The following is a 27,889-nucleotide window of genomic DNA, read 5'->3' as shown; positions in this document are numbered from 1 at the left end:
GTGTGTCAAAAAAGTGACTTACAAAAATTTTCTTTTTCCTGTTCTTGCAGCAAAACCAACCCCAACTCAAGCCTCAGAGGCAGAGAGCTAAAGGCAACATCTTTTGTAGGGCTGTGTCACCCCACTTCAGAGGTCCAAGGGGCTCTTTGGATCCCATTCTTAGCAGGGAACCGTCATCAAGGTCCTAACAGCTCTTGCTGTCTCCAGGCATCCTTCATCACAGGGATGCTGCTGCATGCAGCTGATGGAGGATGGCTCAGCCCTGGGCACCCCCACTCCTTCCTGCACAGCTCAAAAGCCAGGCAGGAAGCCACACACTGCCTTCCTCCTTCTCCTTCTCCTCCACCTCCTCCTCTGCTACACCCTACATGGAAACAGGCAACCACACACACCCCAGTCAGCTGTGTGAAAAAACGTATATATTCAGCACGCACTCAGTACAGTATAGCAACAAAAGCTACCATAATTTCCTTTAAAAAACCAACAAACCAACTTCAAAACAACCATCAAACTTCGAAATCCTCCCCACTCTGCAGCACTGATCCTCAGCCTTCTGGGCCCAGCAAGGCACCAATGGCAAGTGACCCCAGCCCCATGCCATCCCCGCCTGGCGAGGCACAGAGGGTGGTCCCAGATCTCTGGCAGCATCTCCTGCCTCAGCACCCAACTCCTCCTGTGGGGTCTGGGGTGCAGAGGGTGCTCCACCAGAGGGGCTGGGCCAGCAGTTTGCTGTGGTGCTCTCCCATGCAGTTATCTGGGAGACACACACATCAGAGAAAATGGGACAAACTCTGGCTTACGGAACAGGGAAGCTGCCACAACGTCACTGGGTCTGTACACAGCCCTAGGAATGTGCCAGGGAGGAGAGGATTCCATCACTGATCCTGTGGGGCTCCACGCTGGGATCGCAGCAACAGTCTCTCTGCTGCTTTCTGCTGGAGGCAGGGATGAGGCCGAAGAGAGGGAAGGAGCGGCACAGTGGAGGGGCTGGGAGCTGGCAGGGCCCTTGCCGCTGCACACAGAGGGGAGGTAGATCGGCTTTGGAGACCTCTTGCTTGGGACTATGTCTTCGCGGACACCAGCTTGGTTCCTGGGAGAAGAGCCTGCTGCAAGGCCCTGAATCCCTGCACTTGCCTTCTCCCAAGGCAAAGGTGTCTTGGAGCCTGTTCGTGCCACTGGAAAGCTCTCAACTTGTGCAGCAACTTCTCTCAAAACTTTTTAGCTCTGAAACTGCCACCACAGCTGCTGCAGGCAAAATCCCAGCAGCTTGGGACAAGCCCAGAGGTGATGGCAGAGACATGTGGGGCAGGAGGGACCCTGCTCCCTCCTCTTGCCCACCTGGCTGGACCGCAACCCTGACCCCAGCCCCTCTCCCTGCCCTGCCACACCAGTCCTGCTGCCACCCCTGCCCCGTGCACCATGGGGATAGCGTGCATGATGCTCTCCATCCTCCCCCTCCCCAGATCCCCATCCCCAGCATCCCCTCTGCCATTAGTCTTGCTGCTCGTTCATCTCCATGTCCGACACCAGGATGTTCTTCTCGGCAGATTCACTGGGGTTGGAGGTGGTGCGACTGTAGCGAGCGCTCTCAAAGGCGCCGCGCTCTGCGCTTTGTCGGCGCTTGTACAGGAAGACAACAACCCCCAGCACGGTGCACAGTGCCAGTGTCGACAGCACAACGACAGCGATGGCTGTTGTGTTCTCTGGCAGAGCTGCAGGGAGGAAAGGCTGTTAGGAGGCAGACAGATGGCTCCTGTTCCCTCCTCAGCCTGCAGGAGAGGCTGAGGCTGGTGGGGCTCCAGCTAGACCCATGTTTCTGGGCAGGGTGATTTAATCATAGAATATCCTGAGTTAGAAGGAACCCACAAAGGCCACCAAGTCCAACTCCTGGACCTGCACAGGACACCCCAAGAATCCCACCCTGTGCCTAAGTGCTGACCAAACACTTCCTGAGCTCTGGCCGACTTGGGGCTGACCACTGCCCTGGAGAGCCTGTTTCCCCTGGTGTGAATCAAAGCAGGACAGGACTGGAATGAGATTAGCTCAGTTGGTTGAGCATGATGCTAGTAACACCAAGGTTGTGGATTTGACTTCCGTATGGGTCGTTCACTTAAAGAGCTGGACTCAATGATCATTGATTCTGGTGGGTCCCTTCCAGCTCAGCACATTCTGTGACTCTGCCAATCTGCTTTGGTGTTTTGTGGACATCTTGCTCCTGGCAGACCTCCTGGGGCTGGGCAGACTCCCTGGGTCTTTCGTGGTGTGTATGTACATTTAGCAGCTGCCTGGGATGGATCTTTGGGATCCTACCAGCAGACATGCTGGCCATCCCCCTGACTAACCAGGCAGTGTGGGCACTGGAAGGAGAGTCTGGCAAGCGGCTGGGCAGACACACACCTTCATCAAAGGATGGCTCCTGCTGCTGAGGAGTCCTAAGTCAAGGCCAAAGTCACTTGGGAATGGCATTCCCCACCTGTAAACCCCATTCCTTTTATTATTTACACAAGTTGGGCTGTGGCACAGGCTCCCAGTCCTGGTTTCCAGTCCTAGTACTATGCCCAGGCTGATGGTGCTACTCACCTGCCCTGGAAAAGCTGCTCTCCTCCACTGCAATGGCAACATAGATAGGTGAGTGCATAGCCATGACACCCTCCCATCTTCCCACAACCAGCACCTCTGGACCCACACCCTGCACTGCTCCCAGTGCTGCACCACACGGGCAATGGGTGATGAATAGCTGGGGTGGTCCTCTGGCTTTGCTCTACCACTGTACCACCAGCCCCATCCTGCCCCAAGGAGCTGATGCAGCCAATGAGACATGCACAGCCCATCACTGAGCCCAATGGAGACCTGTAGACCCCAACACCAACCCATACAAGCCCCTGCACTGGAATTACCCAAAACATGTGGTTGGTGCTGCCACTGTGCCAATTCTGCCATGCACCACCCTGCCCAGACCCCCTGCTCACCCTACATCAGCCCAGAAGCCTCGGGCAGCAGAGGGAACCCTACCTCGGGGGATCTTGCAAATGACCCCCATGGTTACGTTTGTGCAGGAGCCTAGACGCCACACGCCGTTGCTGCTCTGGATCCAGTAGCAGCTGTTCTGGCTAAGCATGCTGGGCCCCGTGTCGTGCTGGCCCCAGTTGGAGTAGTTCACGGCACTGTTGTCATGCCAAACCAAGGTGCCACCTGGGAAATGGGAAAATTAGGCTTAAGGAGGCTGAAGAGGACACCCCACCTTCGCCCCAGTTCAGAAAGTACAAGGAAGTGTGAGAGGGCTCTAGGAAACCTGGTGTAGTGGAAGGTGGCCCTGTCCATGGCAGGGGGTGGGACTGGATTGGCCTTAAGGTCTCTTCCAACCCAAATCATCCCATGATTCTGTGATTCTATGCTGGGGAGGTGTGATGGGGAAGACCAGAGGCTACAGCACACCTTCCGGAATGCGCAGGCTCTGCTGTCTTGAAGAAGGCTTTGGGTTTCCTATCCCACCAAGCCAGAGGAGGACACATGCAGTATGTCTAGCACAGCCTGAGACAGTAGTGCGCCTGTCACACTATGGTATGAGCCCTCCTTACTGGTGCCACCACCAAGGGCTTCCTCTGCTCACCACAGACTTGGTGGGAATTCATGGAGGTGCCTGAGGGAGTATTTCAAACCTCAGTCCTTCCTTTGTACCTTTGGGGTTGAAGGTCATGCCCAGCCAGGCTCCCTTGGAAAGGCCCTCGTACGCCTGGAGATGCTCCCACACAAAGACGTTCTCCATCTCATCCTGGATGGACAACACTGTGCCGCCAACTGCAGAGGGAAGACTGTCATGAAGGAGCCCAGAACTAAGAGGATTGAGTTAGGAAGCAGCAGTGCCCAACAGGACAAATTTCAGAACCCACCCGTGAACCACATGATGATTGGGGAACCCTAACACAGAACAGCAAGGACCAAGGCTGGACAGGGGCACAGGGACAAGGGGGCTCTGCTGCACCCACAAACATCCTGGAGATCCCACTCTCTTCCATTTCCAAGGATGCATCACTCTCCTTTACAACCCCAGCTCCCTTATACCTTTCTGGCACCTCTTCATGGCATCCTTCTGCCCAAGAGTGATCTCCATGTGGAAGGTGTAGCAGTGGTCCCGGAAGGGGATCCAGGACGAGTCCTCCAGTGATTTGGGACAGCTGCCACTGTAGGTCCACTTGTGCATGCGGGAGTGACCTGGGGAGCACACAGTACATTAAAGGTGTGGTGGGGCACAGGATATTGGGATCCCAGAGCACACTGGGGCACCCAGACCCACAAGGACATGCTCCAGAAGGTCCCTGGTGGGATGCCACCTCCAACCCTTGGTCACACCCCACCCAGACTACCCCAGTTCCCCTGGCCAGCACCTGTTTGGAGCTGGCAGATGGCCCCCTGCAGCCTGGTATCACAGCCAGCTGTGCGCCAGCTCCCGTCTGTGTCCATGTAGGAGCAGCCAGTGATCTGCTGGGGCTCCCCGTCCTGCCAGTTAGTGTAGATGAGATTCTCCTCCGTCAGCCACGAGTAGCTCCGGCCCCCCTGGAACACCACAGGGTGGAGGTGCCTGGGAGGCTGCTGTGATCCCTCTGGGGACCCATGCCTCAGGTGCCTGCCCCCTTCCCTCACCTCATCATTGGCCAACCCAATCCAGAGCGGAGCCTGCAGGCTGCTGACGGCCTGCGTGAGGAAGGCCTGGCTGTAGGGATTGGGGATGGTGGCCAGGGTGGCATTGAGGGTCTCACAGAGCAGCAGCGCCTCGTGCCACCTGAGGGGTTTCTGCAGGATGCGGTAAGTGCTGTTGTGGTAAAAGAGGGTGCCGGTAGGAGAAGGGGGGAATGGTGCCTGCACAGGGCTCAGGACCGGGTCTGGAGGAGCAAAGAGACATGGTCAGAGGCCACAGAGGACATTCCTGCATCCCAGGTGGGTCACCCCTTTGTCCATTCCTACCCAGGCCAGGCTGTCCCTGGCAGTATTGTGCTGGTTGCACCTGGCAACATCCTTGTGCAACTGGGGAGGGCAGAGGGACATCCTCAGGAACGACAAGCAGCGACACCCTAGCGCCATCCCCACCTAGGAGCTGCCCACCAGGATGCACGTCCCTGTGGGGACACACTGAGCCTGGCTGGTGTGCACAGGTTTGAGGCTGTCCCACAAAAGGCTGGGACCAGGGACCCACCTGCCCAAGTTAAGTCTGTCTCCCCAAGCTAAACCCATTGCCCCAGGCTCCCCAGTCCCACCACAGCATGGAAACACCAGGGTGGCAGTGGCAGATTCGCACCCAAGAGAGCTGGGGCTGTCCCCTCATCCCCCTCCTACCTATGCTCCGCTGGCAGATATAGCCATGTTTCTCCTCCAGGCAGTTCCGGTCATCCCAGCGTCCCGTGAAGAGGGGGGGTGAGCCATGCCACACCACAACACAGTTGGTCTGCACAGCCAAACCACAAGGTCAGCACTGCCCTTAGCAGCATTGTTCTACATCACTGAGATCCCTATGCCAGAAACCCCCCCACCCTGCAGGGCTGCATCCTGCACTGCCCTTGGAGAGCCACCCAGCCCACTAAATCTTTCCTTTTCCAAGGCTGGGCCTGGCACTGAGACCTTCCCGGTCCTGCCAGGCACCCCATCAGGGATGAGGGTGCTATGAGGAATCTCCCTCACCGGCTTGTCATTGGGGCTGGAGGAGCTGCAGCCTGAGGGCTCTCCAGGTGCCCAGCTCACATGCCGCAGCGGTTCCCCCTCCACCCACTGGAACTCCCCCTGGGCATCGTGTAAGCCAATCCAGAGGTCCAAGGAGATGTTGGGCAGCATGGATGTGATGAAGGCTGCAAATGACAGGTGAAATGCTGAGGACCACCCCTGGCAGGTAGAAACCTGGTGGGGTGGTGGGGCAGAGGAGACCTACCCTGCTCCAGAGGGCTGGCAATGGTGGCCAGGATGGCTCCCTGGCTCTCACACACTTGCTTTGCCTCTGGCCACTTCACTATCTCGCCTTTGTTGTGGCCATTGAAGCTGAAACACTGCACAGGCAGGGGCACAGGATGGGCCAGGAGGTGCAGCTGACCCCAACCCTGAGCCCTGCACCTTCCCCACTCAGCCACCCTCTGCAGCCCCATTCTGCCCCAACGGTCCTTGTCCCCTTCACACCCCCATGCGGGCCAGCCCCCAACCCCTCTGGACCTTCCACATCTCTCCTGGCAAACCTGTGCACACACCTCACCTTCGCCATCCCAGAGCATGTCTCCCAGCATCCCTGTAAATGCACTCCCCAGCACTCCCCACAAAACATGAGCAGGCATTTCCATCCTGCCATTTTGCAGCCACCCCCTTTGTGCCTCCGCAGGGCTGGTGGAAGATCAGGAAGTAGCCATCACCTCTCCATCCTGCCATCCCCTCTCCCATCCTGCTGTCCCCTCCCCCTCCAGGGGTACCTTGCTGAGGAAGGGCAGCCAGCCTTGGGGACAGCCCCCACTTGTGGCAGCAGGTACCGGAAAGAGGGAAGGCTTCACAGCTGTCCCGTTGCTTCGCTTGCAGATGTAAGGCAGTGCCGTCATGCACTTCTGGTCCCCCCAGTCCTCTGCGGGAAGGGACACGCTGGGCATGATGCCCCTCTGCACCGGTACCAGTGCCCCAGCCCCTCAGAGCCCCATGTGGAGCCCTGCCCTGCCCTCACCTCGGCTGGCTGTCATGTACACACACTTCCTGTCCTTGCTGATGGGCCGAGGCTTGCCTGGTGCCCAAGAGACAAAGTTGAGGAGGGACCCATCAGACCACCTGGAACAGCATCAGGAGGATGAGCAGTGACTTGGTGAATGGGACCACTTGAATGCACTAACTGGGAGTGTTTCCCACCACTACTCTCTTGGGTGAGGAACTTCCAGCCCAGCACCCCAGGATGAGACCCCTGAGATGCAGCTGCTGAGTCACAGCACTCTGAGATGTGGGGACAGTAGTGTGCAGGGACATAGTGGTGTGGGGATGTGGTGGGGACTGTAGTGTAGGGATGTCCAGGGATACAGTGGCTGTCTGTGACTTACTTGAACCTCCCGTCGTTCTCGTAGGTGTGCAGCCCAATCCACCAGTGCTGCTCCTGGCCCCTGGAGAACTGCATGCCCAGAGAGGACATATCAGTGCCCTTCAGGGACTGAAGAGTTTTTGGGGGCAACCGAGGCTGCCATGGGATCAGACACCCTTCCCCAGCTTGCAAAAGCAAGGCAAAAACTATCACTTTGCTAAGCCCCAAACCCACCCCAGGCATCAGGACCAACCACCACACAAATCCATCTTGACCCCAGCAAAGCCCAGCACCCCCAAATACGGTCCCTCCAGAAAAGGGTGAAAGAAGATAAGGAAGAGCAGCCCACAAGGCAGCAGAGCCCAGGGCCACCAGTGCCCTGGGAAGTTCCTGTCTCCTTGGTACCTTCTTCAGGTTCTGGCCCAGGAAGTGCAGCTCAGCCTTGCTATGCACTGATGCCAGCTCAGCCTGGAACCAGCTGCAGATGCGCTGTGCCTGCAGCCATGTTGAGTGGTGTTCAAAGAACTTGTACTCGGCCTCCTGGTACTTCACCCACTCTTTGCTGCCTGCAGGCAGAGACCAGTGTCACACTGAGGCTGACACTCCTGCCACGGTCACCCTGACAGGACACCCATGTCCCTGTCTGTTGGGCTGCTTTGCTTTTGTCCCTCTCCTGCAATGGAGCTGCAGCGGGATGCCTGGGTTCCCCTCCCTCCCACAACCCTGCCCAGGATCCATCATGTCTTAATAACACTGCAGCAGACACCCACTGAAGACATCAGGTGGTCTACACATGACCTGAAGTTGAGCCAGGAGAGGTTGAGGTTGGATATCAGGAAAAGGTTCTTCCTCCGGAGGGTGGTCAGGCACTGAACAGGCTCCCCAGGGCAGTAACTATGGCTCCAAGGCTGCCAGAGCTCAAGGAGCTTTTGGACAACACTCTCAAGCACAGGGTGGGATTGTTGGGGTGGAGGGTCAGGAGCTGGACTCAGTGGTCCTTGTGGGTCCTGTCCAACTCAGAATATTCTGTGACTGTGTCAAAAGGCTGTGGCTAACACACCTTGGGTTGTGATCTCCGGCTCCTTCACATCAGCACCTGGAGAAAGGGCAAGGGGAGTTGTCAGTGGGGTGCAGGCTGGGATGCTCCCATGGGTGTTTCTCTGCAAACTATCCATGGGCTACAACAGCAGGACGCCCCTCCGGAATTCCCCCAGAAGTGACAGCACCTCTCCCAGCCTCTGAATTAGGAATCACCCTCCCTCCTCCCAAGGATTCCACCACCTCACAGCCCACACAGTCCATGCTCCTCCAGGTCAGTCACAGCTGATGGGTGTGGGGACCCCTTTGCCAGTACCTTTGGGCAGTTTGCAGATCCAATCCAGCTGGGCTTCACACTGCATTGGCATCCACTGCAGGGAGGCCAGATCCAGCACTGCGCAGCTCCGGATGTCATCATCATCATAGTTACTGCGGTCAAAGTTGTGGTAAAAAAACTGGGGGTTGAGAGAGATGGACAGTGTTGGTCCTTTCCACCAGCACCAGATTTGTCCCTCCCACAACTCAAACGCCCCTTGGGCTCACCCCCAGCCCGTCGCTCCACCTCCAGCTCTGGTCTCCAGCAGGGTCCCGCCGGTTCAGGCCGATCCAGAACCAGTGCTGCTCATGGAGCTCCGGCTCTGACTCCCTATGGGGACCCAGGGGGACAGATGAGTACAAAACCCCCTTCAAACCAGAGGGGTTTATACTTATTTACAAATATATATTTATAATCAAGACTTTTTCTGTTTGTTTTCAAAGCCTGCCACCCCCACACACCTGAAGATAGGAACTGGGATAACAGGCACACCATCTCAGGACTGGAGCTGCTTTAAACCCAAGCTCCATCCCCAAATTACACTGAAATTCCTGCACATCTCCCATATTAGCCACATCAACTGATGCACCTTCTGTATACCAGTCTGTGCTCAGAGAGATAGATCCATCCATCCATCCATCCATCCATCCATCCATCCATCCATCCACTCACATGTGCTAGACCACCAGGAGGGCTGTGGCCTTGTGGCAAGCACACACCAGCAGTGGGACACACACTGATGCCCCCAGCCTCTCACCCAAAAATCTTGTTAAGGGTGTTGGCGACAAAATGCTCCTCCTCGTAGCTGCCTAGGCTGAGCAGCTGGGCTCCCAGCTCCCGGCAGAATTCCTGTGCAGTGATCCACGTCTTCTTCTCTTGCAGCTTTTCAAAGTTGAATACCTGGGTAAGGGAACACCCACAGCATGGGGGGCTCAGCAGCAGAACAGGAACGGAGCCCTGTTCCCACCTGCAGGCAGTCACATCCCAGTGCTGCCATCCAGCCCCAGCCAGGGCTGTGGAGTGCCTCTTGAAAGCACCAAAATGTGCCCCTTCACTCCCCTGCACTGGGGAGGCATGTGCATCCCCACACCAACCTGTCCAACCCCCCTTCACCTTGTAGCAGTGACGAAGTTTGGGGTCGGAGCTCCATCCTGGGGGGCAGGTGGCAGTGAGGCTGGGTGTGGGGAAAGGACTGGGCAGTTCAGGATTGACTGGGGTGCCCAAGTTCTGTCGACAGATGTACTTGGCTTTGAAGGTGCTGCAGTTCTTCACCTCCCACAGCCCCATGGAGCTGCCGGTGGCCAGGGCCACACAGCCACCTTTGTTGTAACCTGGAGTGCTCACAAGAGCAGGGGAGATGCCAGCCTTAGAGTTGGACTGTGCTGGAAGGCAGTGCCAGCTCTGCCCTGCATAAAGGGGGAGTCCTCATCCCACCCCATCCCTTACCGGGCTGGTTGCGGTTCCAGTGAGTGTACATCACTTCATCACCGCTCAGCCAGTGGAAAGCACCTGTCTCATTGATGTCCTGCAGAGCTGTCCAAAAATACTCCCCATCCCAGCCATAAATGAGGCTGCTCACATATGCCTGCTCGAACCTGGAGGGACAGTGAGAGCGGGTGATACAGCGAGCTGAGACACTGAGCTGCCCATGATGCTCCAGCCCTTGGAAGTCACTCCCCACATTGCAGAGCTTGTTTTGGGGCAAACCCACCACCACTGGCATGGCACTGACCTGTTGGTGATGGTAACCAGCGTGGAGCTGTAGTCAGAGCACGTCTTGCGGGCGTCACTGTAGGGGACACGGTCCTCGCCCAGCCAGAAGCAGGATGGGCTGTGCCACTTCCAGCCCTGGGGACGGGTGACAGGGAACATCCACCACTGCCCACCTGGACCTCCCAGAAGGATGGGAGCAATGCCAGGGCACGAGAGCAACATCCCAAGTTCCCCACCACCGCCTCTGCCTTCTCCTGGGAGGTCTCCTGCCCCCAGCTACCCCAGCTTGACCCCCCCTCAGCTTTGAGCTTCAACAAGTCCCTGGCCCTAGAAGACATGGCTACAAGGGAAAACAAACACCCAGGCAGCTTCAAAGCTGGGAAAACAGCTCTCCCTGCCAGTGTCCAGCCCTGGTGGGGGGGCAGGCAGGGGAACACAATCCTCCTCTTCACACTGCAGGACTGAGTCCAAAGCGAGTACCACCACAGCCAGCTTTAATCCCTCGCCTTGTTGATACTGGAGCCTCTCCGGGGTTGGAGACACAATAGTGTCTGTTTTCTGCCAGAGCAGGCAGTGGTGGTGGCAGAGTCGGGAGGAACATGGGGGCTCATCTGCAAGAGGGGAGACACACACCCTTCACAAGGGTGAAGTGGGTCAGCCAAGGAGCTCAGGGACCCCCTGGAAGGGGGAAGCATCACTAGGGTTCTACTCCTGGGTCCCCCGAACATTGGAGGGACAGTGGGGGCACATACGCAGTGTCATCAGCACAGTGGGGAAAGAAGCAGGAGAGAAGCTTTGGGAAATGAAAACAACTACAAATCCCAGTTTTTCCTCCAAGTTCCTGCTCCTACAGCCTTTCTCCAAAGCTGGCAAATCTAGGTACGACCCATAAGCTGGGTTCCTCTGAAACAGCATGGATGCAACTGAGCAGCCAAGAAAGGAGGCCTATCCTGGGACAATGCAATGTCCCCAGATGGGTCCCCAACCAGCACCAGCCTCAGCACTCCTAATACTCCAAGGGTGCACTCCCACACACTGAGGACCACAAGTCCCTGTGATCTAAAAGAGGACCAGGACAGGATCCCCAACTCCAAGTGTTGCCTCCAGCTTCCAATCCCAGTGTGCCCCCACATCCCTCTGCTGATCTGCCTTTCCCATTGCTGAAAACTCTATCCTTCATTGATTCCTTTTTAAGGCTGTTCCTGAAATAAAGATTTTTAAAGGGGGGAAAATGCAGCAAGGCCACCATGAAAAACCAGCACAGTGGCTGGAGTGGATAGGACCAAATGCCTGAGCAAGATGTGCCTCCTCTCCACCAGCTTCTGCCTCTGGGTGGCAAAAGTCCTCATTGAGAATGAGTAAGTAGAAGAAGGATGGTTCTTGGTTCATCTGTCCTTTGCATTGGTTCATTGGTTCATTTATCCCCCACAATTTGTTTCCCAGTGCATCTCTGCTGGGCACCCAGGGCCAGGATAAGACTGTGGCTGGAGAGCCAGGAGGGAGTTAAATCTGAGCAGGGAGTCCTCAGCACTGCTTTGGGGACACACAGATGCATGGTAGTAGAACTTTGCAACTGAGTGTCTCATCCCCAGCACCTGTGGACACAGGGGCTCTTCCAGCTATGTCTGGCAGCCCTCAAATATGGCTCTGCATGGCAGCTCTCCTGGCTGCTGTGCTCCCCTGAGCTCTGGCATAGCCAAGCAGCTGCTAGAAATGGGGCAAGGACATGGGAGGAGCCCAGCAGCACCTCTGGGAGCTAGCCTGGAGTGGCTGTTTGCTAGCCAGGGCGCAAGCATGCTGGCCAGCTATGAAAGGCTGGGAGAGGTTCAAGAGCCAGACTGCTGCCAGACTCAGTGCTTGGAAGCTTTGCAGAGAACCACAAAAGCCACTTCTCAGCAAGCGTGGGAACAGGCCGGCTTCAGCCCTGTGCGACAGCTGGGGAAACCAAGGCAGGGCACAGGCTGAGTGAGAATCTGTTGCTTTGGTGTCCCCAAAATGCCCATGCCCTGCGCCGGAGGAGGCAACCTGCCATCATGTCAAGGCATAGGGCTGTCAGCCACCGCCATCCTGCCAGGCTCCCATGTGCTCCTGTGTTTTGGCACAAAGAGAGGGAAGGGGGGATAAAATGAACATCCCTGCTGGCAACCAAGGCTGCCTGATGGGGAAAGTCTTGGACAACATGCCCAGACACATGTGTTTTGTGTCTCAATTTCTTCCCATGGATTCCTCCACCACAGCAGCAAGGGGCTTAGCAGCCCCAGAGGGCTCCAGCTCAACAGCTCTCAGGCACAGACCAGCTGCTCTGGGGGCTGCTCATCGGGGCTGCCCAAAATGATTTTAGGGAAAGGTCCCCTTGAAGCCTCAAGCTCCATGCAGAGCCATGGAGCAGCCAGAACCACTGCTGCCCCTCGTGCCCCTCACCTTTCGGCACCCGTGGTCATCTTCCTCCTTCTCCTGGCTCACCCGACCAGGCTTTTTGCAGATGGAAGGCAGAGTCTGGTTGCAGGGGCTGTCATTCCACCTCCCTTCCTGCAGGGTGGTAAGAAGAGCAGCAGTGAGCCCATCTGACAGACTGGGAAATGTCCCAGCCCCTTCATCCCTACCTTGGGTCCAAAGACTTTACTTCTCTACACCAAATCCCCAAGGATGATGAGATAGATTCCTCCTATCCCAAAGGCTCCGATGAGCTAGGCTGAACCCAGCTGGAGACACTCCCTGAGGAATGCCTTCCTCAGCAATGAGGATGCTGCAGTGCTCCCTGCAGAGATACAGGATAACCCCCCATCCCCTCCAGGTTCTCACCGGTCCCCAGATGGTAACACAGTCCTCCAGGCTGTCACGGAAGTTGTTGGGCTCAAAGGGGTGCCAGTATGTGAACCGCACAGGCGTCCCGTCTGACCACTCAAAGTTCATTTGCAGCTTGAGGTCATTTAGGCCAATCCAGAGCTCCTCCACATCTACCAGGACAGGAAGGGAGGGAGTGAAGTTCCCTCCTCCTGGCTGACCCCGTGCAGAACCCCCCATGACTTCAGCCCTCGTGATGGAACTGGTCTCTGTACCAGCACCTGCCAAAACCCACTCAGGGCTCAGCTCAGACCTCCTTGTGCCAGTGGGCAGGAGAGGGCAGGACAGGGCAGGGCAGCTCCTGCGTGCAAGGATGGACCCCTGGAGTGGGAAATTACAAGGACATGGACCCCCAGAGTGGGAAACACAGGGACATTTGCCTGCAGCTTTCAGAGAGGGGCTAGCAGTATGGGAGTAGAAGTCCAGGACTGCAATGTCAGGTCCAGTGAACTACTGGTTTTCAACCATTCCTTTCCAGCACATCCCAGTCTGCTCCAGCCTGGGGGCCAGCAGTATTTCCTCTCCTTCCTCCACTCTCCTATACCTTCTTGCTGGCCTCCTCCAGCAAGTCCAGCAGGATTTTTTTCCCATCTTTTCCTACATTAACTAGCTGAGACTAGCACCATTCCCAGCAGCAGCTGTGTAGTTTTGACTTAGCACTGCCGGCTCTGGGAACAGCTTTTACATTTGCTGGATGGAGGATGCACCCAGATTATGGGTTTCTCCAAGGAACACAGCACCTCCCAGACTGGGACCTCTGCTCCCTGCACAAGCACAAAGTCAACTCTGCAGCCCCCAGCACATCCAGGGACTTTTCCACGGACCCTATAAAACAGGAAAGGGGCTGTTGGCACAGAAAGCTCCTCTTACCTTGCTTGATCTCCTTGGTGACAAATTCCAGCTCAGAGAGGGTGTGGATGCTGACCAAATCACCCCCGCTCCGCAGGCAGGTCTTCTTCGCCTCCTGCCAGCTCTTCTTCTCTCCTACCAGCCGGTAGCAGTTGGACTGGAAGGGCTGCCAGCTGGGCTCACAGTCCACCTTTACCTCCGACCACGAGTCTGGCAGGACACAAGGCAGCCTGAGGGTTCCTGCCCAGCTATCCAGCCCTCTCCTTGGCAGGGAAAGGATTGCAGTCCTACGGGTGCTCAGCAGGTGAAGCCAAAGCCTCAATGGGAAAGCCACGGCCAAAATATAACAGGCAGTGCGAGGTGTGGGAATGGTGGGTTCAGAGCTCCAGGGACAAAACAAAATAAAATCCCTTCTGTCTGCAGAAGAATGAGGGCAGAGTAGAGCAGAGAGCATCCCCTCCCCTGGGAACCACGGGTACAGGCTGCGTTCCATCCCTCCCTTACCATCCAACCTCGAATGGCACCAAGCACTTCTTGGAAATGTTCCTTGGGGATGACTTTTCCTAAATCTAGGGAGCTCAAGCCCTGCTCTGCACACCTAGGACACCTGCAAGCTGAGGACACCATGGGCACCTATATGGGCAGCATCCCCTGACCATGCTTGGGTGGGAGGACCAGATGGGTTACAGAGTTGCCCATTCCCAATGCTGGTCATCCCCTGCTCACCCGTCAGGAAGGGGTCAGCGGTGGCGTTGGGCTTCTTCTTGCAGACGTAGGGGAGGGCGATGCCACAGTCGCGGTTCTGCCATCCTCCGGATGACTCGGTGCGAATGACCCCGCAGTTCTCCTCACTGGGGTTGTCGGGCTGATCTGGAGAGTGGGATAAGGAGGGGACAGGCTACTGGGGATAAGGAGGAGTCAGGACAGAGCCACCAATGCAGCTCTCCTGGCTTCAAGACCATTAAAACCCCTTTTATTTTGTTATTTTGCACAATGAAGACATGACCCCAACATGCCCAGGATTACTTACAGTGCCTCAATGCACAAGAACCCAAAGGGTCACTGTTTTACCTGGAAATGTCAATAGCAGTCAAGGGGTCAAAATACCAGACCTGAACTTCTCCTGCCTGTCCTCAAATCTACTCCAAGGGTATCACTGTTTTCCCCCAAGTGTCGTTAGGTGATGGCACCAGGCATGATCAATGGGCCCCCTTCCCTCTGAGTACCCCAGGGTTAGGGATGGATGTCTGCAGCTGGGAACCATTCCTCAGCCACACTCCAGCACTAAGCAGGGATGCAGCAACCCGCCAAACAAGGAATGTCAATCCACATTATCCACAGGGTCAACGAGTGTTTGCAGAAGGCCAATTCCCCCTCAGCACCCTGTGTCCCTGCTCCAGCTCCACAGATGTTCCAGGCTGTTACACAGGCCCCAGGGGCTCTCTGTCCCCATGCAGCAAGGAGATATCCTGCAGCAGCCTGGGCCACGTCCCTTGCCATGGAGCCACCTCTGGTGGTCACAGGGTGTTCCTCAAGCCCCATCACCACCACAACCTCCCCTGTCTCACCATTCTCCCAGTTGAGGTACTTGAGGGGTGAGTTGTCTGACCACTGCCAGCCACCATTGATGTCCAGGTCATTCAGGCCAATCCAGAGCGTAGAGCTGTACCCAGTCAACAAGCCTGGAGCCAACACAGCCAGAGGGGCAGAATCAGTCCCCCAAGCCCAGTTCAGTCCCCAGTTTGTCACCCCCCCCAACCTGGGGCAGACAGAGCAAACTGGCTCTGCCCACAGCGCCATCAGCTCTGCTCCAAATGAGTGGTGCACAGATAGGCTGCCAGAATCTCACCATTGATGTAGGTCTGCTCATGGATCTCTGTGATGCTCAGCAGGTTGGCCCCTTGCTGCTCACAGCTATTCCAGGCTTCCTGCCATGACAGGGTGGACTGGAAGTTGAACTGGTAGCAGCTGTTTGTGAGGTGATCCTTGTCCCAAAAGGTCTCACAGTCATTGCCTGTGAGGATGAGCAGGGTGAGCACCCAACACAGACACAAAAAAATCCCCAATAAACCAATAAATCCCAATAACATGCTGCTCTGGCACTGCAGACTGCTCACAGGGAGAGACGAGAAACCTGGAAGTCCCCAAGAGGGATTGGCATGGGGTTTTTGCTTTTTCCCATGGGATGTGTCCCCGTACTTACTCTTTATGGGGCAGAAGCCCCACCGCTCGTCCTTGCCATAGTCCTGGGTGGTGGCACACCAGAGGTGCCCATCCTCCCGTCCTGTGCTGGTGCACTCATGAAACCACTGGTTGTCGTACTTGAAGGGGATGGTGCAGGGCTTCCCATGGGAGTTGCCCTGGATGGTGTAAATCTCTGAGGAAAAAGAGAAGCCCTTGATTGAGGATGTGTCTATGGGGGCTAGAGGGAGATTTGGGGTGAGGGGTGCAGGTTGGCCAAGTGTGGGGGGCTATGCGGCGCCTGAAGGCTTCCCAGTCCCCATCTCCCTGATTCTGCCTGGTTCTGTAGCCCCAACAAGCTGGGACTGAGCTTCCCAGGCAGGACCCAGTTGCTGCAGCACCACAGCCTCAGCTCACATTTTGGGGTGGTTATTAGGATAACACTAATGCTCAAGGAGGCGTTACCAGAGTAGGACATGGAACACAGATCTTCCTCGGTGCCATACGTCCTCCACTGTGAGCCGTGCACCTGGTCGCCCCTGTCCAGGGAGGAATTGTCCAAGCGGGCACCTAGATGCTGCGAGAGCTGCTCCCCGAGCCCACGGCAGCTCCAGCGCATGTTCACTGACTCGCGGTCGCACTCATAGGTGGCCAAGAGGTGCAGCCCTGCCGTGGCATTAGTCCCATGCCATGATACTCCCAGGCACTGCATGGCCCCCACATTGAAGAGGCGATTTCGGGAGACCCATTTCCACTGCTGGGTTGGGGTACTGGTGTTGCAGCCCTTGGCCAGTCGCACCAGCGAGTCCTTGGTCTCCAGGCAGCCCTGCACGCCCGTGTTGTAGATGAGAAAGACTTTGGAGTCTGGGGAAAGAACAAATGGAAAGGGTGAAAGCATCACTGGGTGAGATTCAGTATGTGCCATGCATGGTCCTGGGTCCTGACAGGACATTCTGGTACTGTGCAAAGCAAGTTTTGGCATGCATTCCTGGGCACAGCACCCGGGATGCTGGGGACCACCACTTCCCTTCAGCACTGACTCGGGGTTTGCCCCACTGCCTATTCCCGCTGGTGGGCTCTGGGCAGAGTGACACAAGTGGGTGTCTGTGTCCAGTGTGGCATCACCAAGGGTGGCTCTTGGGCATCGGAGCCAGTGCAAAGTGCTTGCCCACTCTAACGGCATCATTAGAGCCGTTCAGAACTGACCTCCCATGGGCAGCACTTGGCTGCAGCATTCCTAGGCATTGCAATGATGCCAGTGCTGGAGAAGCCAATGGCTTCGGCACCAGCCATCTGCTCCAGGCGGAGAAAACCATAGCGGGGAAAAGCACATCCATCACTGCTATGCATGTCTGGGGACCTGCTAAAAACTGCGGAGCAAACAGGAAGTTCTGGGGAAGGTCTCCCATCCTGTGAAGGAAAATGCCTGCACAGGCCCAGCCCCAGCAAATACAAAATGTCATGTCAGGACCCTTTGGAATCCCAGCCCAGGCATTTGGAGGCAGAAGCCAAGTGAGGGGAATCGCTGCCAGCAGACAGAGGTGCAGCTGACGAGGGAAGAGAGGCCGAGATCAACCCTAGCTCCACACACATCCCACAGTCCTGCCTGCTGCCACGGGCCAACCATGCTTCTCCAAGGAAATTCCTGACCCACAGCATCACTGGGGGCCACTCTACCATGTGACTTTATCCCAAAACCTGCATAAATCAGTAAATCCCAGACATTATGCTGGGACATGCTGCTCCAGCTGATGTGTCAAGTTTAAAAGACACTTTATTTCTTCAAATGAATGTTTCTAAGCTAAAAAGCTACCTCAGGGCTTGTCACTGTCTCTTCTTACCCCAACACCCCAGCAAGAAACTTCCTAAAGCACTGCATCAACACCACCACTTTTGTTGTTCTTTGTTATAAAACATCCAATTTTTTTCCACCACAAACATTCACCAGAAGTCCAAGTGAACTCACGGGCCCCACTATATTTAGCTTTGGTTTGCTTTGGTTTTTTGCCATTGTATGAATTTTTTGGGCTGAAAAGGTTTTCATTTCCTATTTCCCCACAACCTCACCCTGCCCCAGCTCTATTGTTACAGACAGCTCCTGCACATTCAAGCAACAAACATCTTGGCTCACAGAACTTCTCTGCCCTGTGTATGAAAGAAAAAAGAAGTGGAGGAAGACAGGCATCTCCATTTCTTCTGGGAGTTCCAGCATCGACCCAGCTTTGTGTCCGAAATTATGTCAGAGGCCCCTTCCCCAGCCCAGATGACATTTTTTTGATGATGTCAAATGAACAAAAGTGAAGCTTGTTTGCAGGGCTTTATTTAATTTATCGGAAACATTTCATTTCACTGAAAATACTTTTTAAATCATGGCAAGTGAGAAAATAAGCAAAAATCTAGACAGGGCTGATTCTGGCTGGCCAAAGCTCAGGCTCCTTAAGCTGGTGCTGGTGTTTCTCCAGCTGGAACTGGCCTGATCCCGACCTGGACAGTGGGAGACCAACTCATCTCCCACCAAATACCCTCTCCCCATGCCAGCACCACCCATGCCACACCCAGCCCATTGCTTTCCCCTTCCCACCTAGAGAGAGGGCAGTGAAGCCCCTCCAGCACCAGGGCTATGGGGGTCTTTTAGCAGGTTTGGGTGATGTAGCATCAGTGCTGTGACCCAATGGAGCAGGATGAGGCCTCCCTGGGGCCTGATGCCACAGTGGCTCCTCTGCAAGGAGCCAAACACCAGTCCTTTACTCCTTAGAACAGAAAAGCTGCTGCTATACCACAGAGAGCACCAAACAACAGAACACCTGTGAGCCCTGTCTTGCAAGAAAAAATGGAGTTTAGAAAAGCCCTGGAGCAGCTCAGGAATCAGTGTCAGGTGCTCAGCGCCGCAATGGGGCTGGCAGCACCATGCAAGGGCCACACTCACCAGCGGTCCTGCAGTGGCACCGTGCTCAAGGAAGCCATCCAGACTGGAGGCGGCAGGCCTGGGGCCAGAGAAGCACAAAATATCATTTTACTCTAAAAAGAGTAAAATGAGGAAGAGCTGGAGGTAGGAAATTATAGGCTATGGGATTTGGGCAGCCCCTGCATGCTGCAAGCAGCTCAGCCCCTGGGCTCAAAGAAGGCAGGAGAGGCCACGCAGTGCATGTCCCCAGTGTCTGCTGGGCCATGGAGGAATGGCAAAGCTCCAGCACCAGCTCAGCCCGGGCACCACCCCCAGCTCTTCCAGCAAAACTGCTCGCTGTGCACTGCTGGGGAGGAGCTGGGGGGATGACCCGCATGAGCTCAACACAAGGCAGCAAAGCTGTGCTTCATCAAAAATACACCTTTCTTTCCCTTATTTCTACGGAATTTGGAATTGACTGGGTCCATGGTGTCCATGACATTGGCAGTGGTGCTTGGATAAGCTGCTGTGCACTGACAGGAGCATTCAGCATTCCTGACCCCAGGATAGATGTGTAGTTGGGTAGGAGGAGACAAGTTTGGATCAATGAATCCCTTTTCTCAAGCAAGTATTCTGCAGAGCAAACCCAATCCTTGCAGGAGGTGGCTCCAGAGGAGCATCCCAAAGGGACTGGGAATGTCCCCGTCCCTTCCAGGGCCTGCTCTCCTCCACTGCCCTCAGTAGCCATGGCAGGACTCCTTTCAGAGATGTTCCTCAGGTTTTGGTACCCACCTGTGCACCTGAAATCACACAGGCAGAGCTTTCCAAACGCCCCCCAGTTATGCAAACCCACCTACATCAACACCTGCAGATCCTTCCCAAAGAGGAGCTGTTCTCTGGCACAGGACAAAGAGCACTGGAAATCGCAATCCTGCTGGATGCTCTGCCTGGAATCACCAAAATTAAACCACAGCTGGTATTGGCATGCTCTGTCTCTCCTTCCTGCATCCTCCCTCTTTTGAGCAAGGCAAGCTTGGAGCAGCTCTGACCCATCACATCCTGGTCCTCCTCCTCTGGAGGACTTGTGAAAGCAAAGCAAAATCCCACACACTTCCCTCAAGGATGGTGTCTTGCTCCAGCCATGCAGCCACTGGGATGCTGCCTTCAGCCTACTGGTGGGATGACAGAAAGCAGCTGGTGCTACACGGCAGTGTGATGGTGGGGACAGGGGGAACTGGGACTGAAAGCAGGACACTGGCTCTGCCAGCAGAAACACTCTCCTCACCCATGTGGGAAATACTGGGTGCTCATGCCTGAGCACCACAGGAGAAATTGTCCTTGGCACTGGTGGCTGAACACTGCAGGAATGGAGAAGCTGCCATCTTTTGAGGCAGCCCTCAAGGGAGCTTTTACATCCTGTGCTGGCTCCAGGTTCTTTTTCTTACTCAAAAAAAGCAAGTTCTTGGCCAGCAGGAAGCCTGAACTGAAGGAACTCAGGTCAACCCTTCCCACAACAGCTTTACCACCTCCAAGCAAATATGGAAAACTTCACAAACTTTCAGCAATTTTGGGGACTGTGAACAGCACTGGATGAGAGAGGCCACAAGGACAGTGGACAGAGAAAGCCCTGCAGCACAGCATGGATGGGCATCCTTGGTGTCACCAAGCCCCAAGCGCATTCCAGCTCAGCCACCCACAACACCCAGAGCATCCCTGCTCCACTGCATTTGTCACCCTCCTATCACCAGCAGGGAGCAAATTCAAGAAAGGACCCCGGCCCCAGTTATCCTGGACTGGAGCAGCTCCAGGGGTCTGGCTTCAGTTACAACTGAAAGCAAATGCTGTCCCAAACATGTCAGCGCTGCGAGGTTCTGATACCACATCCCTGCCAGCCCCTGCCACCTTTTTGGCTCCTCTGTGAGGGTGATCATGGCACCGTGTGATGCCAGAGCCCCTTGCAAACCTCTGGACCTCAGCCCTGCCCCGCAGCTGCCCTGGGAAAGGTGCTCCCTGCCCTTGTTCTCACTCAAGGTTCCCCTTCATGTGGGATGTCCCAAAAAACACAGCTCCAAGTTGCATGTGCAGGAGGCTGAACACAGCCGCAGCCACAGGGACGGATCCTGTGCTGCAGACACACAATGGGTATGATTTGCTCCAACCCAGACGGTAAAGGCAGCAAAGCCTTGGAGCCCACAAGGTGCCCTAGCCACTCCAGCAAACAGGGCTCCACTGGCACTCTGAGACTCATGAGCTCCCTCAGGGGCTGCAGCCCTCTGTGCTTACTAACACCTTCATTTGGATCTGTGAGCCCAGGAAAAGATTGTACCTTGTAACATCCTGCAGCAAGAAACCCACCCTTCACTTGCAAGGTGCAAATGAATCCCCATTTCAGCCTGAATCTCCTCATGTAATGTACCTCACCTGCCAGCAGACAGGGCACAGCAGCCCCAAGCCACCTACTCCAAACCACCATCTTTTCAGCCCATTTTTGCAGCCCAAGGGTGAGCAGTGGCTCTGAAACTCACATGGCACCGATGAGTGAAAAACTGCAGGAACCAGGAACTCATTCACAATAAACATGGTGGGGATGCACCAAGTATAGGGGAAAGATCAGCAGCAAAGAAAACTTTCCCTGGAATTAAAAAAAAAAAAAAAAAAAAAAAAAACCACAGAAAAATATGACCAAAAAAAAAAAAAAAATGCAGACAGGCTGGGAGGCTGGGAGAGCAGGGGATGTTCAGCCTGGAGAAGAGAAGTTTCTAGGGAGACCTTAGAGCCCCTTCCAGTGCCTAAAGGGGCTTCAGGAGAGCTGGACAGGGACTTTGGACAAGGGTCTAGAGTGACAGGACAGTGGCTTTAAGCTGGAGGAGGGCAGGGTTAGATGGCACACTGGGAAGAAATTCTTCCCTGTGAGGGTGGAGTGGCCCTGGCACAGGTTGCCCAGAGAATCTGTGGCTGTTCCACCCTGGGAATCTCCAAGACTTGGTTGGATGGGGCTTGAAGTCCATACTGGTGGAAGGTATCCCTGCCCATGGCAGAGGGAGGAGGGAGATGGTCTTTAAGGACCCTTTCAACCCAAGCCATTTTGGGACTCCACAAAGAACCAAAAGTCATTGCTCGTGGAATATAGGAGAGTTTCACCTGACAGAGCCTCAGCTGGGCCTAGCTTGCACAGCCCTGAGGAAGAGAAGGAACTGCTGGAATGGGGAGAGACCAGCCCAAAAATCTACCTTCCAGTGACATTTGGGAGGGCAGGACCCCAGGACTGCCCCTCACCATGCCCAGCTAGTTCTGCTGAGGGATACAGCAGGGTCACAGAAAAGTCCCAACTCCATCTTGAATTTCATATTACTGGACAAATTATTCCTCTGGAGGAAAATCCCCTTCCTGGAGAGAAGTTCCCAGCAAAGCCCAGGTCCAGCAGTCAGCCCAGGCATGGTTGATGCTTAGTCGTGGTGTGGAGAAGAGCAAAAAGCATAGTCACTGCCATGAAGAGCACCAATATTTGGCCAAAGGAGGCCTGTGCATCCTTCTGCGGGCTGGGAATGGGGAACAGTGATAAAGGCATCAGCTGTGCCCATGGGAGCTCCCAACAGCAGAGCTGGACCATCCCTGCTGCCAGCGACCACAGGACTCAAGAGCATTCCCAGCCTGCAGGAGGGAGATCACAGCTCTGCCTCCCCCCCAGCTGCTTCTGGCATCCATGCAACTCCTTAGAGAGGAACTTCAGACTAAAAAAAAAAAATAAAAGGGAAGGAAATGCAGCCGTTCTGGCAGGCCCAGGACACGTCTGGCTCAGGAAAGGCACCAGTCCTGTCTGCTCCAGAACTGAGAAGAGACACAACCCCCAACCCTGACGCTCCTAAATTAGAGGTTTACAGCAAATGAGCAACGATGCCCAACATCCCACAGCATTACCCAGCACAGCACAACCCTGAGGCTTGGCTGGGGCCAAACTTGCCAGAAGCAGTTCTGGGTGCTCCAAGTCAAGCTCCAGAATAAAAGAGGGTGGATGTTGTTTTGTTTTAAAAACAGACCTCAGGGAGTTAAGGACCTCTTGCTACAAAGAAGAAAGTGAAGCGTATGACAGTCTGGTTGGGGGTATGGAGAAGCTGGATGTGCACTTGGAGCTGAGAAACTCCTCTTGGCTGGCCCAGCAGACAGAGAGAAGCTGCTGTTTATGTGGTGGGAGCTGTACGTGCTGAGCTCCTTACTTGGCTACAATGATGATGGCTACCTACCACCCTGCTCACTCCTGCCGTCTCACAAAGGTTTTGGAAAGGGGCTCCATACTTCACTTCAGCTTCTCTGCAGACATTAAGAAGCCCATTCTCCCAGCATGCTGCCTGGGTGGCAGATGAATGAATGCATTCCAGAAGGGATGCTTGTCCCCTGGCAGCCCAAGGGACTCACCACAGCAGCGGCCACAAGGGAGACAAGAGCGCCAGAATCTGCCCTCCAGTACCCACTGAAGGATAGAAGGATGGAGATTTTCCCCTATTTCTCCCTCGACCTGGCCCAGGCTCCAGCCCTGCAGCAGCTGCATCCATCCAGAGGTTCTGACTCCCAAGGAACGCAGGGAGATCAAGGCAGCACTATCCACTGAATAGGCTCCAGCCAGGATGGCAGAATGCAATGGATTCCACCAAGAACACAGTGGGAGAGGCAAAGGCTCTCTCCCAGGACACAGTGGTCAAACACTCACCCCTGAGAACTGCTCTGGCCCCAGATCCTCTGACTGTTCCCATTCCTTCAACCACCAGCACCCCACACCCCTGGACAGCAAAATGGCCAGTGGTGTGATGTGACGTGCAGGACAGCTCTGACATGTCCTCATAGACAAGGTGCTCCCAGCACAGCTGGCAGAGGACTTATCAAATATTTCAAAACTACTAAAGAAACTCCCCCCAAAATGATGAAAAATCCATAGATTTCTCCTCCCTTGTTTTTCCAGTACCACTCCTAATGATACTTCCCTGAGCTGTGGTATCACTGTCTCTGGACAGGGACACCCCTATTCACCAAACCCAAGAACATTCACACTACCAGGGGCAGTCTCTGGTGTCCCACATATATATATTTTTTAAATTAAAATTACCATGAAACTTCCCACTGGCTGCCCTTTGTCTGCCTCATGCCCAGCACCTCCAGACCAGGAATTACTGGAGTAATGGGGCCTTTACTACAGAGTCACAAGTTGCTGTGTCGGGATTCAGATGGAGGAATGGGAAAAGCTCAGTCTGTCCATTCCACCTATGCACCATCCTGCAAACAAGGCTATTTTACATGGAAAATCCCATATGCGTCCCTATTGCGACATCACAAAGTGCAGTGCAGGACTGAGCAGTGGGATGGAAATTATATTGGAAAATACCCCTGAAACCACCAAACCTTTGCTCCCAGACTAAAGAGTGCTCCCAGGAATTTGCAAGTCAATCCACTAATCATCTTCTAATCTTTAAGAAATTACAGATGGCTCTTTAAGAACAAGAGCATCTGTGTGGATCTCTTTTGGGCTCCAAGCAATCTTAGGAATGAGAAAAATGTTGATGCTGTGTGAGCTCTGCACAGTTCAGATTAATTAAAACCCTGCTCCTCACTGCACATGAAGAACTAAATTTTACAAATTGCTTAAACAACTCTTCAGGAAATGCTGTCTTAGGCTGGGCTGGAGTGGATGGGAGGGCAGCTACCACTCCTTCTCCCACCCAAGATCCAGCCACATTCATGGAGCTGAGGAGGGCATGATGGTCTAGTGTGTAACACTGGGACCTCTGGCAGAGCTGGACCAAAGCCTTGCCTTCCCTGCTCCAAGCACCCACTGAGGCAATGGGACCAGAGCCTCTTGTGATGGATTTATCATCTGGAAAAAATTATTTAGTACAGAGGGATGATAACACCCTCAGCACACATTTGCTTTGATTTTGGGGCAAAACGTTTCCTTGGAAAACACTTAAGGAAGTAATACTTAAGGAGAGTGCCTCTGCCTGCAGGGAAAGGTGAAAAATCCAGCCAGAGAGAAAATGAAACCAGAGAGAAAAATCTGCAACGTGGCTTTAACCATCACCACGACGTCAATGCCTGAAAATGCCTTTGCACATGCTGTCAAGGAGCACCTCCCCATGGGAAACCACCTGGGGTCCCCACACCAGCTGGGTGGCTTTAGGGGAAGGGGACAGTTTTGCAGTTGCACAGTTTTGCATGGGAGGTTAAATTAAATCTCTTTTCACTCTTGTCATTCTTGCACAAGCACCATCCCCAGCGCTGCTGCCACGTCCCAGTGGCTGCTGTGGCTGCAGATGGGGAGGTGAGATCGCCACTGTCTCTTGTGCCCTGCCAGGCTCCAGCAGCAAAGCTAACACCTCTGACCCCTTCTCCCACTCCCAAACAGTCTGAAGAAGATCAAGATATAATTTCTTGGGGCTGCATTTGCCATGCAACAAGCTATTTCCATTAGGAAGGGGAAAATGGGGGGGAAATTCATGTAAAGGCTGCTCTGTTTGCTCTACAGGCTGTAAATTCTTTCCAGGTGCCTTTTGCATTCTCTCTTGCCCCACAGCTGGCATGGCAGGACCTACACTGAGCACAGGATAAGTGGGAAGTCGATCCAGCACCAAGTCCTGGCACTGAGACAAGGAGCTTGTCCTGCCTGCAGCCATGGCAGAATGGGAGCTGCTGCCTCAGTTTCCCTGAGAAGGTATGTGGATGCCCACACAATGCTGCACAGATGGGTGAACTGGAGATATCCCAGCAAGGAGCCCCAAACCTCTGGCCAAGAGCTCTGCTCCACCTTTCTGGCTGTCCTGGAGGTGAGGGTTTGGCACAAACCTCTCAAAGAAGCAAGAGCTTCCCAGGGGAATCAATGCTTGTCTGCTGGGCTGGCCCGCACTGAAAGTGTCCTCGGGAACAAGGAACTCTTGGGACTACTCCAACCTGATCCCAAACTCCCAGTAAGGATCCTCTCTGAGCTGCAGTGCAGGCTGGTGCTGGATGTGGCGCTTACATCAGCAGCATCCTCTGCCCCCTTCATCCACCAGGCCCAAAACAGGACTGACGCAGGGCAGAAGGAGCTGAAAATGGGGATGGGGAACAGAAGAGCTGAGGGTGCTCAGCACCAGCAAGGCATGAGTGACACGGCCCTGTGGGCTGGCGGCCGCTGAAAGCCGCCTTGTTCCTCGCCCAGGCCCGGCATGGGGTCGGCTGCCACCGCTCCCGCCCCACGGCCGGGATAGAGGTGCCTCTGTCCTCGAATTGCCAGACTTGGATCCCACTGACATTTTTTGGGATGAAACAGCCAGAATCAGCCTGTAAAGGTAGCAAAACCTTGCTGAAATGAAATAACCCCCTAAAAGCCCACAGAAGGAGGAATTCACAGCCCACAAGTAAATTATGGGGAGGTCTAACAGGAATTCAGCTGTGAAAAGTCCAGCTGAGATGTCTACAAACAGCAGCAAACCCTGACCGCTCTTCCAAGTGCCCCAGGATACAGGGGTCTCCTTTCCCATTGCTTCCTACTTTCTCCATCTCCCAGCCAAGCAGTTTCTCCTCTGATCCCAAACCAACCCTTTGCTTGGCATGGGACTGCTGCCCACTGTCATCAAGTCCATGACCCCATGCTTGCCCCTTCAGTGAGGCATCTCAGCCCCAGGGCACTGTGAGACTGAGGGGAGAGGGGAAAGCCCTGGGGGGGCAAGGGGAGATGGGGGAGGGGTTCAGTGTGTTCCTATGCTGCCACTTCCAAATCTGCTTTGGATTTGCTAAATGTGGTCTGACAAAATAGGCCAAGGCATTACAGTTGTTATTTTCAGGCAAAAGTAGCCAATTTTGCCTTCTTTTCAAATCTCAGAATTTTCTGAATAGAGCCAAAATAATTCAAGGGAGCCCCCAAAGCAGTTCCTTAGTTCTAGGCTAGACCGTCCTGGCATGAAAAGGGTCTCAAACGGCAATTTCAGGGGCCATGCAGAGAAGCCTCCAGTGTCTGGCTCATGGTGCCTTCAGAAGGTTAAAAAAAGGTAAAATACAACCCGCTGACTTTATTGTGAAGACTTACTAGAAAAAAAAAAAAGTTTGTAAATACCCACTCGGGCCCCGATCCGATCAATAAAAGACTTTATGAAAATCTGTTTCATAAGATTAACACAACGGGAAAGGGGAGTGGGTCAGGATGGGAAAGTGCGGCAAGCTCCAACAAACCCCTTCGGCCCCTTCCCGACCTCCCGCTCCGCGAACTGGCCTCCCCGGAGAGACAAAGGGCTGGAGCGGGTTGCGGAGCGCAGCGAGCCGGCGGCCGCCCCCGGCCCGGGAGCCCCCCTTGCCCCCCCCCCCGCGGCCGCGGAAGCGTTTCCGCCGGTCTCGGCCAGCGCTGCGTGGCCGCTCGGCGCGGGGAGTTAAACTCAAGAGTGATAAAAGGGAGCGAAAACTCGGCGGAACGGGAAAAAAACACGGCGCGACCAAACTGGAGAAAACAAAACGCGGCGGAAGGCGCCACGACCGGAGAGAGATGGAGTAAAACAAACCGTAGTAAAAGCAAATAAAACATTCCGCGAGGAAATAAGCCACAGCTATGTGACCCGCGTTAGAGCGAGGCGGCCCCCCCGCCCTGCGCGCCGCCGCCGGGGCCCCGCCACCCGCCCCCGGGAGAGCCCGGACGGGGGGCGTCCCCAGCCCCGGTCTGGCTCCTCGACGTGGTTTGGCTCCTCGCCCCCCTTTTCCTCCCGATAAGAAAACTCGGGAAAGTGGAGGGAGGGAGAGCGCGGTCCCACCTGGGTGCGCAGCGCCGAGCACCAGCTGGAGCCCGAGGAGGCAGCACAGGGGGCCGCGGAGAGCGGGGCACCGCGGGGCGCGCACGGGCCGCGCTCCCGCCGAGCCGCGCCCCATCCCCGGCGCTGCCCGCTCCGCTCCGCTCCGCTCGGGCCCCTCCTGCCGCTCCTGCCGGGCCGGGAACGCGGACGGGGAGGGGGCTGAGGAGAGGGGGAGAAGGAGGAGAAGGAGGAGGAGGAGGGACGCGAGCGGGAAAGGGAGGGAAAGAAAGGGGCGG

The 27,889-nt window shown here is 55.2% G+C and overlaps 1 protein-coding gene across 1 annotated transcript; it reads right to left on the bottom strand.

The window, feature by feature from the left end:
• Positions 1-402: 402 nt before the first annotated feature.
• Positions 403-27,818, bottom strand: MRC2 (mannose receptor C type 2). The gene is made up of 30 exons (XM_041461886.1): positions 27,615-27,818; positions 16,434-16,832; positions 15,991-16,164; positions 15,637-15,801; positions 15,356-15,469; positions 14,514-14,657; positions 13,809-13,997; positions 12,897-13,051; positions 12,516-12,623; positions 10,114-10,229; positions 9,828-9,976; positions 9,495-9,712; positions 9,139-9,281; positions 8,609-8,711; positions 8,382-8,520; positions 8,088-8,123; positions 7,433-7,593; positions 7,050-7,117; positions 6,686-6,786; positions 6,444-6,589; positions 5,918-6,032; positions 5,674-5,837; positions 5,332-5,440; positions 4,642-4,880; positions 4,386-4,554; positions 4,063-4,212; positions 3,679-3,798; positions 3,013-3,192; positions 2,581-2,607; positions 403-1,712 (listed from the first exon to the last, which is right to left on the bottom strand). Exons 1-30 carry the CDS (start codon positions 27,727-27,729, stop codon positions 1,492-1,494), a joined length of 4,437 nt encoding a protein of 1,478 aa, XP_041317820.1. The 5' UTR covers positions 27,730-27,818; the 3' UTR covers positions 403-1,491.
• Between the last annotated feature and the right edge of the window lie 71 nt (positions 27,819-27,889).

The sequence above is a fragment of the Pyrgilauda ruficollis genome, unplaced genomic scaffold (assembly GCF_017590135.1).
Source record: "Pyrgilauda ruficollis isolate IOZ18807 unplaced genomic scaffold, ASM1759013v1 scaffold157, whole genome shotgun sequence".
Taxonomy (NCBI): Eukaryota; Metazoa; Chordata; class Aves; order Passeriformes; family Passeridae; genus Pyrgilauda; species Pyrgilauda ruficollis.
The sequence above is the reverse complement of the archived record's forward strand: the minus strand, read 5'-3'. Positions and strand labels throughout refer to the sequence as shown.

Bases quoted from the DNA above. Each gene is read 5' to 3' on its own strand.
- MRC2 (XM_041461886.1), bottom strand. From the start codon at position 27,729: ATGGGGCGCGGCTCGGCGGGAGCGCGGCCCGTGCGCGCCCCGCGGTGC. The intron at 6,590-6,685 runs GTGAGGGCAGGG...CCCTTCCCGCAG, and splicing joins GTACATGACAGCCAGCCGAG to AGGACTGGGGGGACCAGAAG. The intron at 3,799-4,062 runs GTATAAGGGAGC...TTCCCTCTGCAG, and splicing joins CATGAAGAGGTGCCAGAAAG to TTGGCGGCACAGTGTTGTCC.